The 21,329-nt window shown below is 41.7% G+C and overlaps 1 protein-coding gene and 2 long non-coding RNA genes across 4 annotated transcripts; 1 reads left to right on the top strand and 2 right to left on the bottom strand.

The window, feature by feature from the left end:
- Positions 1–1,841: 1,841 nt before the first annotated feature.
- On the top strand, positions 1,842–3,216 carry LOC116044524. Its single transcript, XR_004103696.2, has 2 exons — positions 1,842–2,120; positions 3,073–3,216. It is a non-coding gene; the product is annotated as an uncharacterized LOC116044524 (long non-coding RNA).
- Positions 3,217–6,146: 2,930 nt separating this feature from the next.
- On the bottom strand, positions 6,147–8,321 carry LOC116044517. The gene is made up of 2 exons (XR_004103689.2): positions 8,151–8,321; positions 6,147–6,290 (listed from the first exon to the last, which is right to left on the bottom strand). It is a non-coding gene; the product is annotated as an uncharacterized LOC116044517 (long non-coding RNA).
- A 2,669-nt stretch (positions 8,322–10,990) lies between these two features.
- fam117ba (family with sequence similarity 117 member Ba) lies at positions 10,991–20,739 on the bottom strand. 2 transcript variants are annotated; one of them, XM_035998714.1, is made up of 8 exons: positions 20,194–20,739; positions 17,155–17,390; positions 15,506–15,589; positions 15,215–15,325; positions 14,374–14,517; positions 13,682–13,883; positions 13,397–13,541; positions 10,991–12,516 (listed from the first exon to the last, which is right to left on the bottom strand). In XM_035998714.1, the coding sequence occupies exons 2-8, from the start codon at positions 17,173–17,175 to the stop codon at positions 12,291–12,293; spliced, it is 933 nt and encodes a 310-aa protein (XP_035854607.1). In that variant the 5' UTR covers positions 17,176–17,390; positions 20,194–20,739; the 3' UTR covers positions 10,991–12,290. The 2 variants fall into 2 exon arrangements, with proteins under 2 accessions (XP_035854607.1, XP_035854608.1); XM_035998715.1 differs by having other exon boundaries at positions 13,397–13,517; positions 20,194–20,736.
- Between the last annotated feature and the right edge of the window lie 590 nt (positions 20,740–21,329).

Genomic DNA, 21,329 nt, shown 5'->3' with positions numbered 1-21,329 from the left:
CCTCCCTACCATCAACTCTAATGAACTGCTCTCCTGTTTTTATGCTAAGCTAAGGAGAAACAAAAGTAAAAAAAAAAAAAAAACACAGAAGACTAAGTGCACAGATTAAACATTGTGTGTTTAGCAAGCTGATTCTGATATTCTTTACATTAAGTATCTTTATATATTTGATTGTTTTGTACCAAAAATACTGTGTGATAAAATGCTCTGTGCATGCAAAAGTCTTTTTGGTATGTGGATAACCTCCATCATCTTCAAATGATTTAATACGCTGTATTAGCATATGGTTCACAATGAAAAAGCACAGGTTTCCCCTGGAAAACAGATGAGCAACAATGCCATTAGACGTGGATGAGGTGTGCATATTTAAAAAAGAAAAAAGAATGCATATATTTTAGTTTGAATAGTTTGAATAGAAGCCAATGTCAGTGTTCACCCCAAGGTGAGTTTTAGGGCTTCTGGGTCAGAGATCACAGGAAGGACACCCACATCAGGCCCTGCAGGCTCTCCTTGACTGTAGAGACACATCACCACAGCTCGCCAGGGGCTTCGTGATGCTGACGTCTCTGATGCTGCCAGGGAGTTTGTGTACAAGATCCACTAGCTGTGGGTAAATCCTCTGCTTTAATGCAGCTTTTACCATCTGATTTCCTTTTTAAATGGAGTGTAAAGAAACAGTGGAGAACCACATTCTGAGTTAATGAGATTTTAATCCGACGTATATAACAGCACCCTCCACGGTGACAGTTAAAGAAGTCATTAAGTGGTGATGGGTGCAGGTGGCAAATTGTCTTTACTTTTTCTTTGGACAGCAAAATTGTAGTTTGGTGCACACTTTTACTGCACAGTAATATGACATCTAGACAATGTTAAAGAGACCCTACAGCCTTGAGTCACACCAGAAGTGTTATAATTCACAAAGGGCCCCAAATATCCGACTCAAGTAGTTTTTTTTGCACGGGATATTTCACTTATCCTGTGATATCTATGATATCTACAGCATGGATTGCCATGAAATTCATATTCATGAACTTCTCTCAAGATTGAAAGCCTTCTCTTAATGATGATAGTTCAATCTAGTTTAAAGTTATGTCTTTAAAGCCAGGAGACAAGCCTCTGAACCCTAAAGTGAGTTAAATCCTTTAAGAAAAATCTCCGAAGCTGTCTTTAATTAATTCACACAATATGTCCATGCAAAAACAACGAAATTGAAAACCTTTGTACTGTATTAACATTAAAGTTGAGTTTACCCTGAGGACCAAACACCCCCCTCTGTACTCTACCCCACTTAGTAGCCTACAGTCTGGGTCCCGCTTTGTCTCAATCAAATTGGATTCTTCCACTCCCTGTTTGACAGTCGGCCCTCTGACTTGGAGGTGACGGGAGCATGGAAGGACGGGAGCATGCTTCAAACATGTAACTCTAAAGGAATGACATCACAGTAGGGCTGGGCGATATGGTGAAAATCAAATATCACGATATTGTTGACCAAACACCTTGATGTCGATATTGCAACGATATTGTTAGGTTGACAATTGGTGCTTTCACAAAATATCTTCCACATTTAGATTTTAGATAAATAACCATCATAATGTGGATATAATTATATTTATATTTATTATAATTAATTTAAAGTGGTTAAAGGCAAATAATAGAACAGCTAGAACAGTCTGGTAAATTCAGAAAATGACACCACTTTACTGTAATGCAGCCTTTAAAACCAGGAAAAGACTAAACTTACCATGTAACGATATTACAATTCTTCAAAATCTAAGACGATATTTAGTCTCATATCACAATATCGATATAATATTGAAATATTGCCCAGCCCTACATCACAGACATTAGTGTCCAAAGTCTTTAATAACACCAACAGAGCACATATACTGCCACAGTTCAGTGTATATATGGCATATATACATTCATGAGTTAACATTTCTAACAGTAGTTACTTTCGAACGGTTTGATATTACTGAGCTAATTTACATTAGTATTTCTACAGGATGATGGGATTACGACTATGAGAAGCTCCAGGAGGAGCTGGCCATCAACGGAGCCCAGAGGGGGAGGAGAGAGAGGGGGCCGGCCTGCAGCAGACCGAGGAGCTGCAGCACCAGGCGGTGAGCCAACTGCACAAAGATCACTGCCATTGTTGAAATTGTCTTCATCCAATGGATCATATGCACTTGCTCAGGCAGCACATATGTTATTGCTAAGCAAAATTATCTCATTTTAGATGGCTGAAAGATTCTAGTAATGGCAATTCAGTTACTCAGTGGGGTACTTGGTACTAGAATAAACAAACAGAGAAATGTATATTTTAAATGAAACAGATGTTGACAAAGTTTTCCCTTGGGGACTCAATTTGAAGTTAGAAAAAAGGTTATAAATTGCAATATATTGCAGAATATCGCAATATGTTTAAAATCGCAATAATATCACATTGTGACATAAGTATTGTGATAATATTGTATCGTGTGGTCTCTGTGATTCCCACCCCTACTGTTTGGTCTGTGTTTTAGAGTTGTTAGAGCTGTCAGAGAAGACTTGTGAGTGTGGTGTATAGCAAATTATTTATTGAAATGAAACTTTTAAAATCAGAACACTTTGCTGGTACTGTAATGTGTTAGCCAACCACAAAAAAAATGTGTTTTCTTGTTGGAAATGTGATGGTGACGGGTTGTTGTATGTGGGTTTTGGCAGGCGGCTGCCGTTCCCACTTGCTGCGTACCGGCACTGAATCGTTTAGTGGTAGTGGGGTATCGGACCCCTTTCCCCCCTGGTTGCAGCCCTAATATTAATACGTATCACACATTTCTTTTGTTACGGTCTTTCTGTGTCAGCTGGATTGCAATGCAGCTGCATGCAGTTGACCTTAGGGTGCAGCTCAGATACTAAATGATGTCAACAAAACACGGCCTGTCCTCTGCTTGTGAGCTCCAGTTGTCAGCACTAGTAGCTTTACCGTGTGTCTCGGTGTCTTTTATTCCTCCTTGAGGGAAAGAAATGGACCCAAATGTGTCGAAGCAGAACAATCCAATAAACTCTTGTTTTCTCTTGTTTTCTCCCCAGATGAGTGCAGAGTTTCCGGACCACAACGGAGAAGTTCCTTCACTCCATTCATGCCTTTTTCATACCGTACTCACTGTATACTCATAGTATTCTATGCCATGAAAAAAATTAATAAAAAAAGTAAGTAATAGTAGTAGTATGTAATATGTCAAAAAAATCTCTGAAAAAGTCATACAAAATGTCAAAAAGTGTTATTACATAGTTATTACATTGTAATAACACTGTTACAACATGTATTATGTAAAAAAAAAATCTATCAAAAGGTCACAAAAAAATTTCAAAAAGTGTTATTACACAGTTGTACATGCCATACAAGTGGATGTAATTTTCTTTTCTTTTTTGTCCATAAAAAAAAAAAAAAAAAAAGGGGGGGGTTTTCTCCAAATTATAATTTTCTACTCTGATCTCTTCCTTCTCTGCTCTGGGTTTCCTACTCTAGTGGCTGTCTTCCTCTGAGTTGCCCTACTCTGGTCTCTCCCTTTCTCTGAGTTCTTCTGCTCTGGTGCCTCCCTTTCTCTGATCTCTGCCTGTTCTTGTCTTAATCCTCTTTCCTATCTAAGGGGCCTATCTAAGTGCACATACGCTGGCACCGAGCTGGTCTTGAACCCGACACCAGCGCCTTTAGTGTCGAGAACAAGCCAACCACGCCACCAACGCACGTACGCACGGAATAGTTTGCCGGGTGTATTTGTCTTTGTCATTCTGGGTGTAAAGCTCAAAATAAATGGACTGTCCTTGTGTTGGAACCTATGACCTTAATGTCTTCCAACCAGCGTTCCTTCACACTGAGCTATCAGATCTACAAGCAACACCAGTTTAGTTGTGTATTTGTCTTTGTATTTTGGGTGTAAAGCTCAAAATAAATTGACTGTTGCAACCCATGATCTTAGTGTCCTTCAACCAGCATTCCATCACACTGAGCTATCAGACCTGATACAACCTGCACCTGTCTAGTTGTGTATTTGACTTCATTTTGGGTGTTGGACCTTGGAGCTTGTGATATTTATCATGTTGAGCTATAGGTGATGCTAGGGATGGTTTGGTTGGAGGTTGTATTTAATGTTCACATCACGGGAGGAGAGACATTTAAAAAACTTTCAACTGAGCTGGGATTTCATCCTTCAACCTCAGATTGCAATGTCAGCATCTTATCCTGATGAGCTATTCCTCAGGTTTGGAAAAATTTTGTTTTTGTTCTATTATTTGTTCTTCACACTACCGGGGAGAATCCTTGGATATCTTTACTCAGAGAAGGGGAGCCAGGGTAGATGCTAGATCAGATCCACTAGACGTGTCGATGTTAAAGGACGTGCCTGGTGGCCTGCCTTATATTGCCTCTGATTGGCTTACCATGTTATCCTTACCCTATAACCAATCTCCACTCCTCACGCCTGAACCTAACCACGTCTAGTGGATGCGATCTAGCTTTTTACCGGGAGGCATCAGCCTGAACTGCTGAGCCACTTCTCTCTCTATAATGAACATTCAAAGCACCATGCAAATCCAAGAGTGCCAATTCGGACCATATGGTCTGAGCTTGTTAATAAGCAGCTGAATGCTGTGTGGGACAAAGGATGTGTAGTCTATTTTAGTCCCCTGGGGGCAATAAAGGTTTCATTTGTTCACTCATTAATTCAGTCATTCATGTGCCCTCCCACTCCTGAAAGTTTTCATTATGAGACAGAGAAGTGGCTCAGCAGGACAGGCTGATGCCTCCCGGTAAATGCTAGATAGGTTCAGGCGTGAGGAGTGGAGATCGGTTATAGGGTAAGGATAGCAGGGTAAGCCAATCAGAGGCAATATAAGGCAGGCCATCAGGCACGTCCTTTAACATTGACGCGCCTAGTGGATCCGATCTAGCATCTATCCCCTGCCTCCCCTGTCTGGCTAAAAATGTCCAAGGATTCTCCCCGGTAGTGTGAAGAACAAATAATAGAACGAAACTTTTTTGTCCCCAGCCTGATGAATAGCTCACCAGGATAAGATGCTGATGTGACAATGTGAGGTTGAAGGCTCAAATCCCAGCTCAGTCAAATCTCCTTTTTAATTTCCCTCCTCAGTGATGTGAACGTTAAATACAACCTCCAACCAGAAAACTTCCAGTTTCAGGTGTAGCACAGCATGATGAACACCATGTAATCTGTTCAGAAGGTTGTGGGTTCAACTCTTTTACGGCACACTACATTTTAAGGTCCAACGCCTAAAATGAAGAAGTCAAATAGACAATTAAACAGATGCCTTTCTTGCATCAGATCTGATAGCTCAGTGTGAAGGAATGCTGGCTGGAAGACCCAAAGGTCATAGGTTCTAACACAGGGATGATCAATTTTATTTTGAGCTTCACACCCAAAATACAAAGACAAATGCACAACTAAAGTGGTGCTGCTTGTAGATCTGATAGCTCAGTGTGAAGGAATACTGGTTGGAAGACACAAAGGTCATGGGTTTCAACACAGGGACAGTCCATTTATTTTGAGCTTTACACCCAGAATGACAAAGACAAATACACCCGGAGAACTGTTCCGTGCGTACGTGCGTTGGTGGCGCGGTTGGTTTGTTCTCGACACTAAAGGCGCCGGTGTCGGGTTCAAGACCAGCTCGGTGCCAGCGTATGTGCACTTAGATAGGCCCCTTAGATAGGAAAGAGAGGTTAGGAAAGGAAGTGCAGGCAAGAAGAGATTAGGAAAGTATTAAGACAAGAACAGGCAGGGATCAGAGAAAGGGAGAGAACTCAGAGAAAGGAAGAGACCACAGTACGCGTACGCAGAGATCAGTAGGACAACTGAGACAAAGGAAGAGAGCACAGTAGGACAACTCAGAAAGGGACAGTCCAAAGTAGGAGAACTCAGAGGAGTAGGGAAAAGAACACAGCAGAAAATAAAAATTTGAAGAGGGGGGTAAAAAAAACAACTTTTAGAATTATTTTTTTTTAATGGACAAAATATCATTTACATTTTTTTGACAGATTTTCTGACATAACACATGTTATAACAGTGTTATTACAATGTAATAACTATGTAATAACACATTTTGACATTTTGTATGACTTTTTCAGAGATTTTTTTTTTGACATATTACATACTACTACTATTACTTACTTTTTTTATTAATTTTTTTCATGGCATACAATACTATGAGTATACAGTGAGTACGGTATGAAAAAGGCATGAATGGAGTGAAGGAACTTCTCCGTTGTGGTCCGGAAACTCTGCACTCATCTGGGGAGAAAACAAGAGAAAACAAGAGTTTATTGGATTGTTCTGCTTCGACACATTTGGGTCCATTTATTTCCCTCAAGGAGGAATAAAAGACACCGAGACACACGGTAAAGCTACTAGTGCTGACAACTGGAGCTCACAAGCAGAGGACAGGCCGTGTTTTGTTGACATCATTTAGTATCTGAGCTGCACCCTAAGGTCAACTGCATGCAGCTGCATTGCAATCCAGCTGACACAGAAAGACCGTAACAAAAGAAATGTGTGATACGTATTAATATTAGGGCTGCAACCAGGGGGGAAAGGGGTCTGATACCCCACTACCACTAAACGATTCAGTGCCGGTAGTGAAAACAGCGGCCGCCTGCCAAAACCCACATAAAACAACCCGTCACCATCACATTTCTATGGCACATGGCTAACGTCAACTTCTCCTACAGCTGACTGCCTGATATTCAGTGCTGTGGATTGTTTATGGCAAAAATTGCCAGCAAAGTGGTGTGGCTTTAAAAGTTTTGTCAACCTTCACAAACGATTCTGTGGCACTTTCACAATTTAAATAAATGATTTTATTAGGGCTGCAACTAACGATTATTTTCATTGTCAATTTATCTGTTGATTTTTTTCTCGATTAATCGATTAGTTGTTTGGTCTATAAAATGTCAGAAAATGGTGAAAAATCTGGATCAGTGTTTCCCAAAAGCCCAAGATGACGTCCTCAAATGTCTTGCTTTGTCCACAACTCAAAGATATTCAGTTTACTGTCACAGAGGAGAGAAGAAACTGGAAAATATTCACATTTAAGAGGCTTGGATCAGAGAATTTTGACTTTTGTCTTAAACAATTACTCAAACTGACTAATCAATTATCAAAATAGTTGGCGATTAATTTAAGAGTTGACAACTAATCGATTAAACAATTAATTGTTGCAGCTCTAGATTTTATATACATGATGCCAAGTATTTCTAATCTATTTCTACGCCATACAGGCGTTAACAAATGCAACGTGTGTGTTCAGGGATGCATGAAGCTGAGGGCGGGAGGAGAACAATATTAAGCGATGAAGGTTGGGGTTAGAAGTACCAGAAAGAACTTCAATCTACTTTCACACTTGGCTGCATTCTTTTCAGTGTTTTGTCTACAAAATGTCAAACTCAAAAGCCATCTGAGTGGAGAAGATGGAACCAGCTAAACGTTGTCAGAGATTTATGAGAACTAACAACAGCACTACACCACCAAGACTACCACACTCACACGTCCTCTCTGACAGCTTACCAACAACTCTAAAACTAACGCTGCCATCAGTGTCGTGAGCTAACGGAACATTCAGCTTCAGCACTAATTCTCTGAAACATTTCACACATTGCTTTGTGTGTTCACTCCTTCAAACCCAGCAGACCTGCCGAGGGCTTCAAACTACGACCTTCTGAACACCAAAGCAGCCACCTGACCAGGGGGGTTTAGAAGATGTAACACAGGGAAGACAGCAGCTTACACTCTGATCTATCACTACATATAGTCCTATTAGACTTCTTCAGCATAAACACCACAACACAACCTGGGTCTAACACACACAAGGTAACAGTCCTGTCACTGGAAATATCTCTACCACAAGCAGGAATTAAACCCATGCAAACACGTAACCACTGAGCTAACAACACAACCATGTGAGCCGTCAAGTCTTTTCTCATGAACATTTTGTTTGAGGAAATGTCCACAGTGTCTCAGTTCCACCAGATTAGTCCTTACTGTGGACAATGTTGTTGAGATTCTGGACTCTGTGTGACCTGACCCTTTCAAATGAACTCAGTCCCTCAACATTAAACCCAGCAGCTGTTCATCCTGAGAGAAAGCATGTCCTACCTCAGAGCTTCAGCACAGAGAAGATGTTCCTTCACTTGGTCTCTAGAAGGTTCCTCTTCTTCCCAGATGCCATCCATTGAGGCTGCATATCTGCAGCTAGGAGACAATAAAAGCACTGCAGTCGCCACACAGCTGACAGTCAAAGTAAAATCATACAACAATAATCAACTGTTATGTAATGTATAGTTATATTTATAGTTTGTATTAGTACTGGAATGTGGAAATGTTCATGAATGCAATGGCAAAGACAAACCTGTAAACACCAGTCCACCTGCAACCGTCTATTTGCAGAAACACAAACAAAACCGATATAAAACGCCATATTCCTTCTCACAGCGATGCATACGTTTCGCCTAGCATCATTCCGGTGAATGTGACCGGGGGGTCGTTTGTTTGTTCGCCCCCAAACAGCCACAGTACCAACTGTACAGACGTTAGCATAAGCTAGCTGTAAGTTAGCAACGGGACACAGGAACCGTGTTTGTTTGTTTGTGTCCGGCCTACGGCGAGTGGAGAGTACCACTGATGATTGTTGCCTAAGGACGGAGACTGCTGTGTGACGTCATGCCGTCCAGCCTCTGACTGACCTCATAACGTCCTCCATTCGTCTTTATGAAGCCGATTCATAATCCATAAATCCATCCGCTCAAGTTGCTACATGTCCAGAGGTCTCAGAGTATCTTTGGGTCAGATTGAAGTCGGCCGGGGGTCTGGAGTGTCAGTGCCACGTGAGGGTCTTCATCAGATACCTCTCATTTATCATCATCATCGATCTTGATCATTTACAGAGGCATACCAAAACAGGGGAACAGGCATTAAAGAACAACAAAACAAAAAATGAAATCAAACAAAGTAGTTTGATAATATGTTTTTGATAAACAATCCAAATACGAGTTTCTTTCAAATCACATATAAGGTAAACACATTGAGCAACCCCAGCTTCAGGTGCTGGACCTCAACTTTACGGACACACTCAAGGTCCCATCTCAAGTTACTGTCATTTCACTGAGAAACAGCACAGGATGATTTTAGCTGTCCTCTCAACCTGTAGAAGTTATGAGCCCAAATACATTTCCGGTTTGACCCACTACTCTATTACTCTATTTATCCATTTCTGCAGCTTCAGTTGTGTTGGTTTTTAATCATGCTGAGCTGTCTGTGAAGATGGAAATGTTTGGGTTGCAGGTTGTATTCATCATTCAAGTTACTGAGAAGAAAAGGTGCATTTTGTGAAGCTTGAAATGTATATCACCAAACAAGATTAGTGGGTTATCCAGCCATCTTTGGACTTAACTCAATGAAGTGATGATTGTAATTAGAACATATACAGTATATATATTTGTTTATGATTTACACACTTGAAACAAAGAATGTACATCTCAAGTCAATCACAAATACTTTTATTTAATTCAACTATGCCTTTTTATTTCACTCGAGGGGTTTAACAGATGACAACTTGGCAGTTCTGTTTCCAATAAACTGGACAAGCAAACAGAATCATTGTGTTGAGTATTTCTTGTGTACAGCCTCATTCTAAAATGTTGTTTATCCACTTTGAAAAAGAAAAAGTTGATAACTGAACTAAATCTGTATTTCTACATGTATGAATCTGCTCTTTCAAACTACCTTTTTTCGGTAAACGGATGTCTAAAAACGACCAATCAGAACATGTCGCTGTAGGTGTGATTGTTTTTCAGCAAGTGGATATTTCATTTTGGAACAGAACTCTTCATTTCTTCACTTATTTCATTTTTAGAAACATTACTCATGCCAAATCAGGTCACTGAATAAATGACATCCACACTTCTCACTACTTCTACTCTGCTACAGGTTTATATCATTCAGGATTCCCATTGGGTGAGGCTACATAGATAGCAGCTGTTGGTTTGCCCCCCCTAATAGTAGTGTAGACTTGTTAGTGTGCGCTGAGAAGTTTTATATCTTTTTTTGTATCCTATTCACTACAACCTGAGATGGACGATGTAATCTATTCTTAAAATTCTCTGAAGACCAAATTACACTCCTGATAAATAAATACATTATTATTCACAATAATGAGACATGTAGTAATTCACAGTACTCAGCGGAGAAAAAGCAGGAGGGAGGGGGGGGAATATGGTACAAGTTGACTCATTCAGTTACATATCTTTGTCAGCCGATAATACAAACACAGTGTGCCTCTATATTTACAAACCCAGTACATTCCTATCGCACCGTAGCAGGCACAGTCAAGTAGTAATGACATTTACAGGAAGATGGGCCGGGGCATGGAGACGCTGCCAGCCAACAAACTACACTGCAGACATCCAAATGTGTCGCTAGTCTCAATCAGGTGGTGTTTACCATGTGGGACAATGTGTGTATGTAAAATATGTTTCAGCCTTTTTCAATTCAATAGATTGTAATAAATAAAGAAAAGTAGTTTGTATTTTCTCTGCTTTTGAAGGAAAAAAAGAAAAGAAAATGCAAATGATGGTGTGTTTCCATCCACTATTGTACAGTATGTGTAGTAGTTTGGTTCATAGAGATACCATTAAATCACTGCAGAGAAAGAGGGCACAACAACATGGCATGATTAAAAGAGCTACAGCCATTCCTTAAATAGACCAAAACATTAAAGTTGCGGGCTGTAACACCAAAACAATGAGTGAAAAGAAGCTAAAAAGCTCCGTAGAGCTCAGGGGAATTGCAGATTATTATCTTTAGGTCTGTCACTACTAGTGACACCTTTCACATTACATGAAGTCATGTGATTTATTGTTCATGTGAAATATCGATTAATGCAGCTTTAAGGTGATGAGAGATACTTTGATTTAAACCAAATCTGCATGGTCTTTAAGGTTTGCACTTAAGCAATGTGGACTGATGTGGAAACTTTATTGAAAAGTTAAGAGGAATGTTAATCCATTGTTATGTATATGTTTTCTTATGGTTTGCAAAGCAGTGTTTGGGTTCAGCAACCTCTCCATGCTCAGGGCCCTGCGAGCCAGAGGCAGCCTGTCCTGCAAGGACGAGGCCCTTCTGGACACATTTCACAACAACACTAGCTGAGCAAGACAGAAGGGAAATCAGCATTATAGTGACGGTGAGGGAAAGAAAAAGAGAGAAAGAGCTGGAAAAAGGAGGAACAGAAAGGGGTGGCTGTGATGGACGTGGAGTAAAAAGGGGGGGGGGGACATTATGAGCAAAGGCTGGCGCTTGGGAAGGAGGGGCAGGCAGACACAGGTTGAACACGCTGCACACATCATAGCCCTGGCCTGTGTTTCCCATAGATACACAGCAGCCGGCAGGGGACCAGTTCACTGCTACCAGTTAGTGTAACAAAGGCATCAGCTTGTACCAGTTTACAGTCAGCTTTCACTTGAAATGGCTGAAGAAAGTACAAAACAGATGTCTAGGTTTAGGTCACAGGTGGTCTTAATATGCATCGTTGCTAAGTGTAGTCTGTGTACCAACTTACTTTATATGTTCCTGCCTTTCTGTGTGTATCTATGGCCCACCATAGTGCAAACATCATGTGTGTCATGCTAAAGAAACAGACATGATCAGAGCACTACGCTGGTTTAGCGAAACTGAGCGGTCTAAAATATCAGGCACATTTTTTAACTTCTCCTTGTCACGACCATTCAAGTTTTGCTACGATATACATCTGGCAGCACCAAAATTAGCCTCTGTGGTCAAACTCTTGGTCGCCAAGAAAACCAGCGGCCTTTTTTTAAAATATTTTTTATAATGGAAGGCATATTTTATATCAAGAGAAATAACTACAGATAGAAAAAGAGATATGTCCGTGGAAAGGCGCCATGGTATAGTACGATGAAATAAAAGAGTCAGTCCTTTCGCCCTTTTCCTCCCAAAAAACAGGAACATAACCAGCACTAAAGGTAGAAGAAAGCGATGAAATGTTAGCTGCAAAATACCTGCACAGGGCTGCAGGACTCTCACGTTGTTATCGTCTGAGGAGGAGAGGCAGTGGGAAGCGCTTTTTCAACAAGATAAGGACATCAGAGAGAGCTTAGCTGGCATGCTGAAGGCATTTATTTTGGAGCAGAAGGGTTGTTTCCTAGTAAATGTTTTCAGATTTTGTGGGGGGGAGGGAATCTTTTGGGGGCTGTGGTAACTTAAAGCCTTGGTGGGCCGTCAGAAGCTCTCAGGCTCCTCCAGGAGGCAGGGCTGGGTGGACAGAGGCACGAGGGACGGGGACAGGCTTCGGAGGCCCACCCCAGAGCGAAAGGTGAGGTCCGGGACTGGGAGTAAGGGCTTGAGGATGCTGACCAGGCAGAAGGCAGAGCCGCTGTTAGGGATGAAGTTGACCTTGTTGCGGTCGGGACACAAAAAGGGAGGGATGTCCTGCAGAGGTTTGGGCCTGGAAACACACAGGCAGGGACACATTTAGCCTTCATAACAAGTGTGCTAATACAAGTGGTGCCATCACCTATCAAAAGTGTATTATTATGTTTACATTGTTTGTTGGGGATTATTTTCAGCTACGGATTCAAATCTTGGGAGTATTTGGGGCAGCAGGGCGGTGTATGTGGGGTTGAGTCAAAATAAACTACAGTGTGTGTGTGTGTGTGTGTGTGTGTGTTGATGGTAATGAAGGAACATGTCACCCAGTGTAACAGTGTGTCTAATTGATGTGTTTTAACAGTTTGTGAGAAACAATGGAGCTCTATGGCACAGAGGAATATATCAGGCTTTGGACACACACACACACACACACACACACACACACACACACACACACACACACACACACACACACACACACACACACACACACACACACACACACACACACACACACACACACACACACACACAATTCTTGTTAGTAGATACATTCAGTGCTGGTTTGAGTGTGCACATGGGATTTTATCACAATAACAAAAAGATGACGTTATTCTTTATAGAAAACAATAAAACAAAATCAACTGACTTATTCTGGAAAGGATAGGTCTAGTTGTGTCAAATCAAACTTTAAACCTGGCTAACGTGTTAGCAAACAGCTTATTTACTGCTGGAACTGCAGACTTGATAATTCTCTGGGGGTTTATCAATACGAATGACACCTTTCACATACAAGTAGTCACTTGATTAATGTAAAACTATTGATTAAAGTTATTCAACGCTTTTAAAGGCAGTTTTAGTATTTATTTTACAGTCATTTCAGGTGCTGCTGATATGTTGTAAAATCAAAAGTATGTTTGGTCCAGAGGAATAGTCATGGGGAGTTTTCTACTCACATGGTCTCCTCAGACACTTTGACTTTCTCGCAGCCCTCTGGAGGTTCTCTCTTGAACATGTAGCTGTTGTTGGGTCTGGGAGAGGCAGCGTATTTTGGCAGCGGGGAGCAGGGGCCCAGCTCTGAGGACAGGCAGAGAGGGGAGACTGGGGGTCAAAGTTCAGGTCAGCAACGGATCACGCTCAAAGAGGCTTTAGCAGGGCGTGTGTGTATAATATGCATTGGCTACAATATGTGGTGTGTGTGTGTGTGTGTGTGTGTGTGTGTGTGTGTGTGTGTTAGTCACCTTTGTCCTCATAGGGGCTGCCTCCAACCGTGTCATTGAGGACGGTGAGGTAGGAGGGCGAGATGGAGTCGGGACGGCTACTGCAGTTGCTATGGTTCCCACTCAGGCCGCCTCCTGAGGGGGTCTGTGTGTCGATGCTGCGTGTGCTGCTGCTGCGCTGTGGGGGTACGGGTGGGGGTGCACGGTGCCCATCTGGGACATCCTGTGGCCACACACACACACACACACACACACACACACACACACACACACACACACACACACACACACACAGAAATGAGGTCACAATAACAACGTTGCACCAGGGGCTTAATCCCTGGACATTAATGATGGTAAGATTTGCATTGGTGCGCCAACATCAAAGTGCACGATGCGAGTGCACCGATTAGCATTGTTCAGAACATTGATATAGCAGTAAACAAATATTTGGTATGTAAGCAAGCAAAGAATGAAGTCACACTCCCTCTGTGTGTGTTGTAATCTGAGCTTCTCTGTTCTTTGTTGCATGCACCCGAGCGCCTTGTGTGCCGGTATCTGACACGAGGGCCGTGACAAAGTGTCTGTATTTGGCGAGTTGGGGAACGGCCTGTGAGAGCCGTTTGGAGGCAATTCCAAACCACTTTCATTTTCATATCGAGTACAGGCCCATTAAAAAACACCCTAACCCCAATCTCTTAGTCAGTGGAACTCACAACGATGGTCTCTTCCTTTTCAGGGGTGTCTCGGATGATGATACGTTCAATCTCCTGGTTGAGGCCCTCCACGCTGTTGCGGAAACGAGGGGCCGATGACTTGGATATAGGGATGGGTATCAGGATGGTCTTGGGCATAGGTGACTGCAAAACACACAAGACCCAAACGCACACATGGCTGCAGTTAATATAGATTTTGCGCCTGTTTACAGATGTTGCAGTGAGCAGGAAACTTTAGACACAGACATGAAAAATATAAAGAGATGCTTCATTGTTTTTCACTCTCCAGTACAATTGAAAAAAAGAAATTGAAGAGTTCACATTTTGTGAACTCTTCATCTTTATGTTACTTAAAAGAGTGTTCCTGCTAGCTGGTGGCTCTTTGTATCAGTTAATGAGCTTTTCAAAAGGTATTGTGATAGAAGTTGCATGATAACTCAGCCAGTCCTCCTTTCTCTTTGTCCCATGAGGCCCAGAAAACAGGACAGCTGCACTCCAGCAGACTCCACAGGGAGCGTAAAACTGGCCCTACCGCTGTCACCGACACAGCAACATGACAGGAGTGGGCACTCAGAGCGCGTATGTGTGTGTGTCTGCAGTATCAAAGGAACCCAATTTAACTGACTTTTCATAGACCAGAGGCTGTTAGAAACCCCACGTCACATTTCAAATTAACAGGAGACACACACACACACGCACGCCAGAGCCAGAACAGAGACATGAGGAAAAGTGGGACGCCTTCAAAATGTTTCAGATCAGGGAGCCATCCTAGTTCTTCTCAGTTAGTTCCTGCCACATGGCAGACATACACACACTCCCACAAACACCCTCTATCGATCACCTGCGACTGGATGATGGCATGGCTGCCATTGAACGGGGACTTTCGGTCTTTATCCCTCCGATGGCGGCTGCTGCGTTTGCTGCGCTGAAGCTGCTGACGCAATTTGGCAATCTGGAGAGTTTCACAGACAGACACTGTAAAGCAGACTTCTAGATGTATACAGACGTATCTTGTTAGTAGTGGTGTGTTGAGTGATAACTGCTGCACATTGCTTAGAAAAAGCATTTATTTACAGCACAACAGAAAAGAGCATTTTTCTGTCCAACTGGTTGTTTAAGCAGAGAAACTGACCTCCTTGAGCTGGTCGGTGCTCCCACAGGAGGCCGAGCGTTTGTGAGAGCCCCTCCTCCTCTCATCTGCCCAGGCCCTGGGGGTCTGACACAAACACACACACACTTACTGGTTACAGCTAAATATTAAACATACAAGCACCAAATAGATACATTTGGAGAGCCATAGGAGAAAAAAAAGTAACAAGAAAACTAGACCTGGATTCAAAAAACCATAAATAATGCAAACTAGAGACCATCCTGTGATGGAATCACACCAGCCGCGACGCCAAAACGGGTCAGGGCCGTACCCCAATGGCCCTTTACCTACTTCCTACCCCCCTTACTTCTTAGAATTGCAATACTAATCAAGCATTTAACTACAAACAAGTATCGTGGGTTTTATATGACAGCAACATTGTGTGTGTGTAAAAATGTTTTCTCCTAAGCAATGTAAAAACACCTGAGGTGGTTTTGATCTGTTTGACTGAGATCACCTGCTGTTAAAGAAAATATCTTCCAACTTCTGTTTGACCTGAGTCTGGTTCAAAGTCAATTTGTGAGTGATCGTCAGAGACAACACAGCATGATGATGCAACCGTCTGCAATCTCTCTTAACCTCTTTGCATTGATTGCCTGCTTCATAAACACACATAGCCTACATCTTGCAAGCATTCAGTATGGCTTGTCTGAAGCAAGAACACACACACGCACGCACTCACGCACGCAAAGTCAGTCACGTCAGTCTGTCAGTAAGTCAGTCAATCAGTCCACTACTTGGTCCAGACTAAAACATCTTAATACCTATTAGATTAATGCCATGGTATTTTGTACAGATGGTCCCCAGAGGATGAATCCTACTGACTTTGATGATCCTCTGACTTTTCCTCTAGCACAAGTATCAGGTCAAGATTTTCATGTGTCCAATAGTTTTATTTATTTATTTATTATGACCAAATACCTGCAAAACTAATGACATTCTCATCAGCCTTAGCTCTACTTTGTATTTAGTGCCAAATCCCTGGGTCTAAACACAGCCTCAAAGATTATATATAAATTATAAACCTGTATTTTATATATATATATATATATATATATATATATAAAAAATACATGTTTATAATTTTTGGTTTCTTCTCCAAAAACACTGTTATGAATGCAACCCACTGAAATCGTTTCACCTCACTGGCTCTCTCATTTCTGATAGATCAACTTTTGGTAATTTATGATATTAGCACTGTTTAAATACAAGATACAATTTGAAGAGGGAAACCAGTCAAGCCAGTTATCTAATCTTCCCAAACATTTCACAAAAACAGAGGACCCTATTTTCAATCCGACAGAGGGGTCCTAACGTTTGGAACTTTTTTTTCCTATTTGGTATAAATGAAAAAATCTACAGAGAATATTTAAAATGCATACTGTACATATTAAATGTCATAACATATTTTCAACAGTCTAATTTGTTTTATATCATTTAGGTTGTATATAAGCCCTTTTGGATATCTCTTTTCTTTGCACATACATTTGAATAATTTATATGTTATTTGTTTGATTTTAACCTGTGCATGTAAACAAAACTCAAACTCATGCACCACCCACCTCAACATCAGCACACACACACACACACACACACACACACAGACTTAATGTCGCCCCCCCAGCACTCACCTGCGTCGCTTTGTCCCTCATGTAGGGAGATTGTTGGGGCTGGCTGTCGTCCTGAGGCCAGGGACCTGTCAGGTGAGAGCCAGCGAGCGCGCCCTGTGAGGGCCACAGCTGGACGCGATGGCGGGAGACCGGGAGGAGAATGAGGAGCCGAGTGCTCAGAGGGAGAGGAGGGGTACGCCGGAGGACGCGGAGGAGAAGCACAGGAAGATGTGGGAGGTTAAGGCCACTGATGTAGTCTGAGGATGAGAGAGAGAGAGAGAGAGAGAGAGAGAGAGAGAGAGAGAGAGAGAGAGAGAGGAGTCAAGATAAGCTAGGTCTGCCTGTAGATGTAAACAAATTATTTGTCGACACGTGGTAAACACATCAACAAATCAACAGACACACAGCTGGCCTGCAGGATAAGCTCATGACTGTCTTGCTCTTGTCTGTCTAGGTTTGTGTGTGTGCATTTGTGTCTATGAGTGTGTGTGTTGCCAGATAGATGTTAATCCATCCCGTGCTGGGCAGAGCGGATACGCTCCCCTTAAAGTCTCACACAGCCCTCTAGTTAATGGCATTAAAACAGCTTAAAGCATGGGGGTGGGGGGTACTGACCTTAGCCTCACTGACCCTGATTCTGAGCTGCAGAAACATGGTCTGCATGATGGGTGCACGGGTCCACTGTCACAACACACCTTTATAAATATCCGACCGATACTCTTAAAAACAATGCTTTTAATGAGGATTTATTACCTAAAGCAAACCTACGTAACTTTTGCAGCGGACACTCTGGCTTCCAGTAACAGGTACAGGGTAATGATGAATGCTAAAACATGGTATAACAGTAACACAATTCGAGAAGAGTGACAAAGTCAGCAAACAGCCTCAATAGTATCAGTTACAGCAATATCTACCTAATGTTGGCTAAGACTAGCCATCATAACCTACTGGTCATACCAGCGCAAGTGAGGCTGTAGCAGCAAAACTCCTGAGTGTATTATTGAATTGAGCAAAATTGTGTTTTTACTACTTATGAGTTCAACCTTTCATTTGTAAAAATTACTATTTCTTCATTCAAATATCACGTAGTGTTTCTTTAATTTATCCAATACAGTTTGGGACATCTCAATGGCGAGGAGGGGGAAGGAGGGTTTCTTGTGGGGCACAAGAACTGGGGAACAAATGGATGCTTATTGCATTCAACTGCACTTGACATTTAACTGTGATATCAAAGAAAAAAATCCCTTTTATTATTAATATTGCTTGTGAACACCAGTTTAAACAACAGAACAACATGCACACATACACACACATACACACACTTTCATGTATACAAAGCACCTTGCAGGTTAGAGATTGCATTTATTTTTTTTAGCATGGGTCCTCCCAATGGAAAGTGAAAAGCTACCCGACCATAACAACAACACACTGCACATGCAGGATGTATCCATACGCACAAACACACAGCATCGTCTGGCAGTGCTGGCCCAGGAGCTATATTTGGCAGAGGCCTTGACCAGCACACATTGCTGTTGCTAGGGAACAGGGCCAACAGATCTTCATTAACACACAACCGTGTGTGTGTGTGTGTGTGTGTGTGTGTGTGTGTGTGTGTGTGTGTAAACAGGGATTTGGGCATCAGCAGTCTGATAGCAAAATGCTCAGCCTTCTTTATTTGTACTGCTGATTTTCCTGTCTGTACACACAAATCAGCAAACCACTACAATGTACTGAAGGCTGACAGCAATAGTAGCACTGGCAGTAGTACTAACAGTAGTAGATATTACTTGCTAGTATCTAAGGTTTGTGGGGGATATCAATTCAAGCCTTTTTGAAGGAGCTACACTGTTACCACCTGAGGTCACTTTAAACCAGATAAGCTCATAACACAAGACAGACTTCAATGATCAGCCAAGAGCAAAAGTGGGACAGCCAACTTGGACAGAAAGTAATAAGCACGGGATGTAAATCTACTATTTTCTCCATTCATTAATCATAGTGTATAAAATATCAGAAAATGCCACAATCATAATTTCCCAAAGCCTAAATTGATGCATTCAAATAACTTGTTTAGTTCAACAGTCCAAAACCCAAAGATAGTCAATTTACTCTTATACTATTTAGAATAGAGAAAACTGAGAACACCACTACATATTCACATTTAAGAAGTCAGAAGCAGTGATATTTTTTGTCACTTTTGCTTAACAAATTACTTAAATAGTGGTTTAATTTTCTGTTGTTTGACTATCAATTAATTGTTACAGGTCTAGTTTACACTTTGCACACTGTCTGCCTTAACTGACATATCTGTCCATTTTGAATGGCTCTGAACACCCACACCGGTGTTTTCAGTTAACCTGGCTGATTAGACCTCGTCCCAGGACTGTGTGGGTGTGTATACTATAGACTGATTGATTGACATCTTCCTGAGTCTCCTGTTAGCTTTGTTGCACCTGTTAGGGCCGGACAAATCACACCAGTATCATTCTTATTGGTAGAAAAGATGTGTGACCTAATAAATTCAAATTCCATCTAAGCAACGGCCCACCTTCAACCTGAGCAGAGATCTAATCAGCCGCAGTAACTGAAATATCCTGTGTGGGTGTTCAGAGGCTTTATCAACCACACAAAATAAAAAAATATACATTCATCTTGCAATTGCTCGGTTTTATAATCAAAAACTAGGGCTAAAGCAGAGATAATGCTTAAAATATACAATTGTGGGCCTACAAATCTTGACTACGCTTCCATTTGAATAAATACAGTACTTAAACGTATAAAAGATTGCTCCTTGTATATCAAATCTCCATGCAATCGCATGTACAGTAATATGTAGGCCAATTTTGTTTACTGGGAGACGCGCATGCAACCCCTCCCCACACACATCATCCCCATCATCAACACATACTCCATGCTAGTATTAAGACCTGAAGTCCATATGACAGAAGAATATTATCCAGGCTCATGATATTTAAAATTAAATATGTGTGTGTGTGTGTGTGTGTGTGTGTGTGTGTGTGTGTGTGTGTGTGTGTGTGTCAGAGAAGAAACATTACTCACCTGCAGAAACTGCGCTGCATGCAAAGGGGCATGGAGCTCTTCAGCACCTCAGCCCCTGTTGATATTTTGCTGCTACTCGAAGATGCTAAAGAGGAGGCGGGAACATACAGGGCAAAAGATCGACAGTGCAGGCTACAAGCGAGAAAAGCCCTCTTAGATATAAACAGGCAGACATGGAAAAGATACTAAAGCGTCTCCGCGGGTATAGTGGTGATACAGTATGTGTCAAAATGGGCGTTGCTGAGTTCGCTCCCTGCCTCCTCGTCGTCGTGGATGGATGTTTTTCTCTCCCGGCTGATGCGGCACGATGGCTGAAGCAGCTACCAAAACGCTTTCTGGTCGAAAAAAATGAATATAAAAAGAGAAATTTGCGTAGTGCACCCGAGTGCACCTGGCAGAGTTCGTGAGATGTCGAAAAAAGACGGAAAAAATTACAGAGGGACAGAAAATACAGAAGGGATAGAAAAAAAGAAGGCGGTGATGCTGGGCTAGCCTCGGTTGACTGGAGAGGGACCAGTGTGAAGCCCGGCGGGATAACCACTAAAACTTCCGGTTGTTGTTTTCAAAGTAAAACCACATGTTCTTGACCAAGGCACTGGGAAAATAACTGGAGTTGGTCCCCGGTGCGGCTGTCCACTGCTCCTGTGTATAGGATGGGTTAAATGCAGAGGATACATTTATTTGTTTGTGAGTGCTGAGAAATGACAAAATAAATCTTAATCATGTTACGCTATCTTGAAGTCAGATCATGTGTTACAATCTAGTTTTAATCCGCCATATTACAATTCTGTGTTTACATGTTGTGTATTCTTTAATATGTTTAATCAAATTACCACACAATCTGGGACCATGTGTAGCAACAGAACAACTGGAGATTGCTAAAAAGGAGGATTAGCATTTTTTTTTTCCCGAGGGGCCACCCTAGATTATTTTGCATATGACGATAAAGACTGAGGTGACGTTACTGTTCGCCACATTTTATAATATAATAAAACAATAGTCAGTGGTAAACACACACTGCAAAATGTTTATATAGGTTTGTTGCCATATCAATTTGAGCTCCCTAAAATGTTGTGACATCACTTGCAAGTACTATACAATACATATTTGATATTATTTTGAATGCAATTCGGTCA

This window comes from Sander lucioperca, chromosome 24 (genome assembly GCF_008315115.2).
Source record: "Sander lucioperca isolate FBNREF2018 chromosome 24, SLUC_FBN_1.2, whole genome shotgun sequence".
Taxonomy (NCBI): Eukaryota; Metazoa; Chordata; class Actinopteri; order Perciformes; family Percidae; genus Sander; species Sander lucioperca.
Note: the sequence above shows the minus strand (reverse complement) of the source record. Positions and strands in the feature narration are given on the sequence as shown.

Coding starts and splice junctions, on each gene's coding strand:
- fam117ba (XM_035998714.1), bottom strand. CDS start 17,175: ATGAGGGACAAAGCGACGCAG. Junction 13,542..13,681: donor CAGCCCCTATGAGGACAAAG/GTGACTAACACA, acceptor TTTGACCCCCAG/TCTCCCCTCTCTGCCTGTCC. Junction 12,517..13,396: donor AAAGTGTCTGAGGAGACCAT/GTGAGTAGAAAA, acceptor GTGTGTTTCCAG/GCCCAAACCTCTGCAGGACA.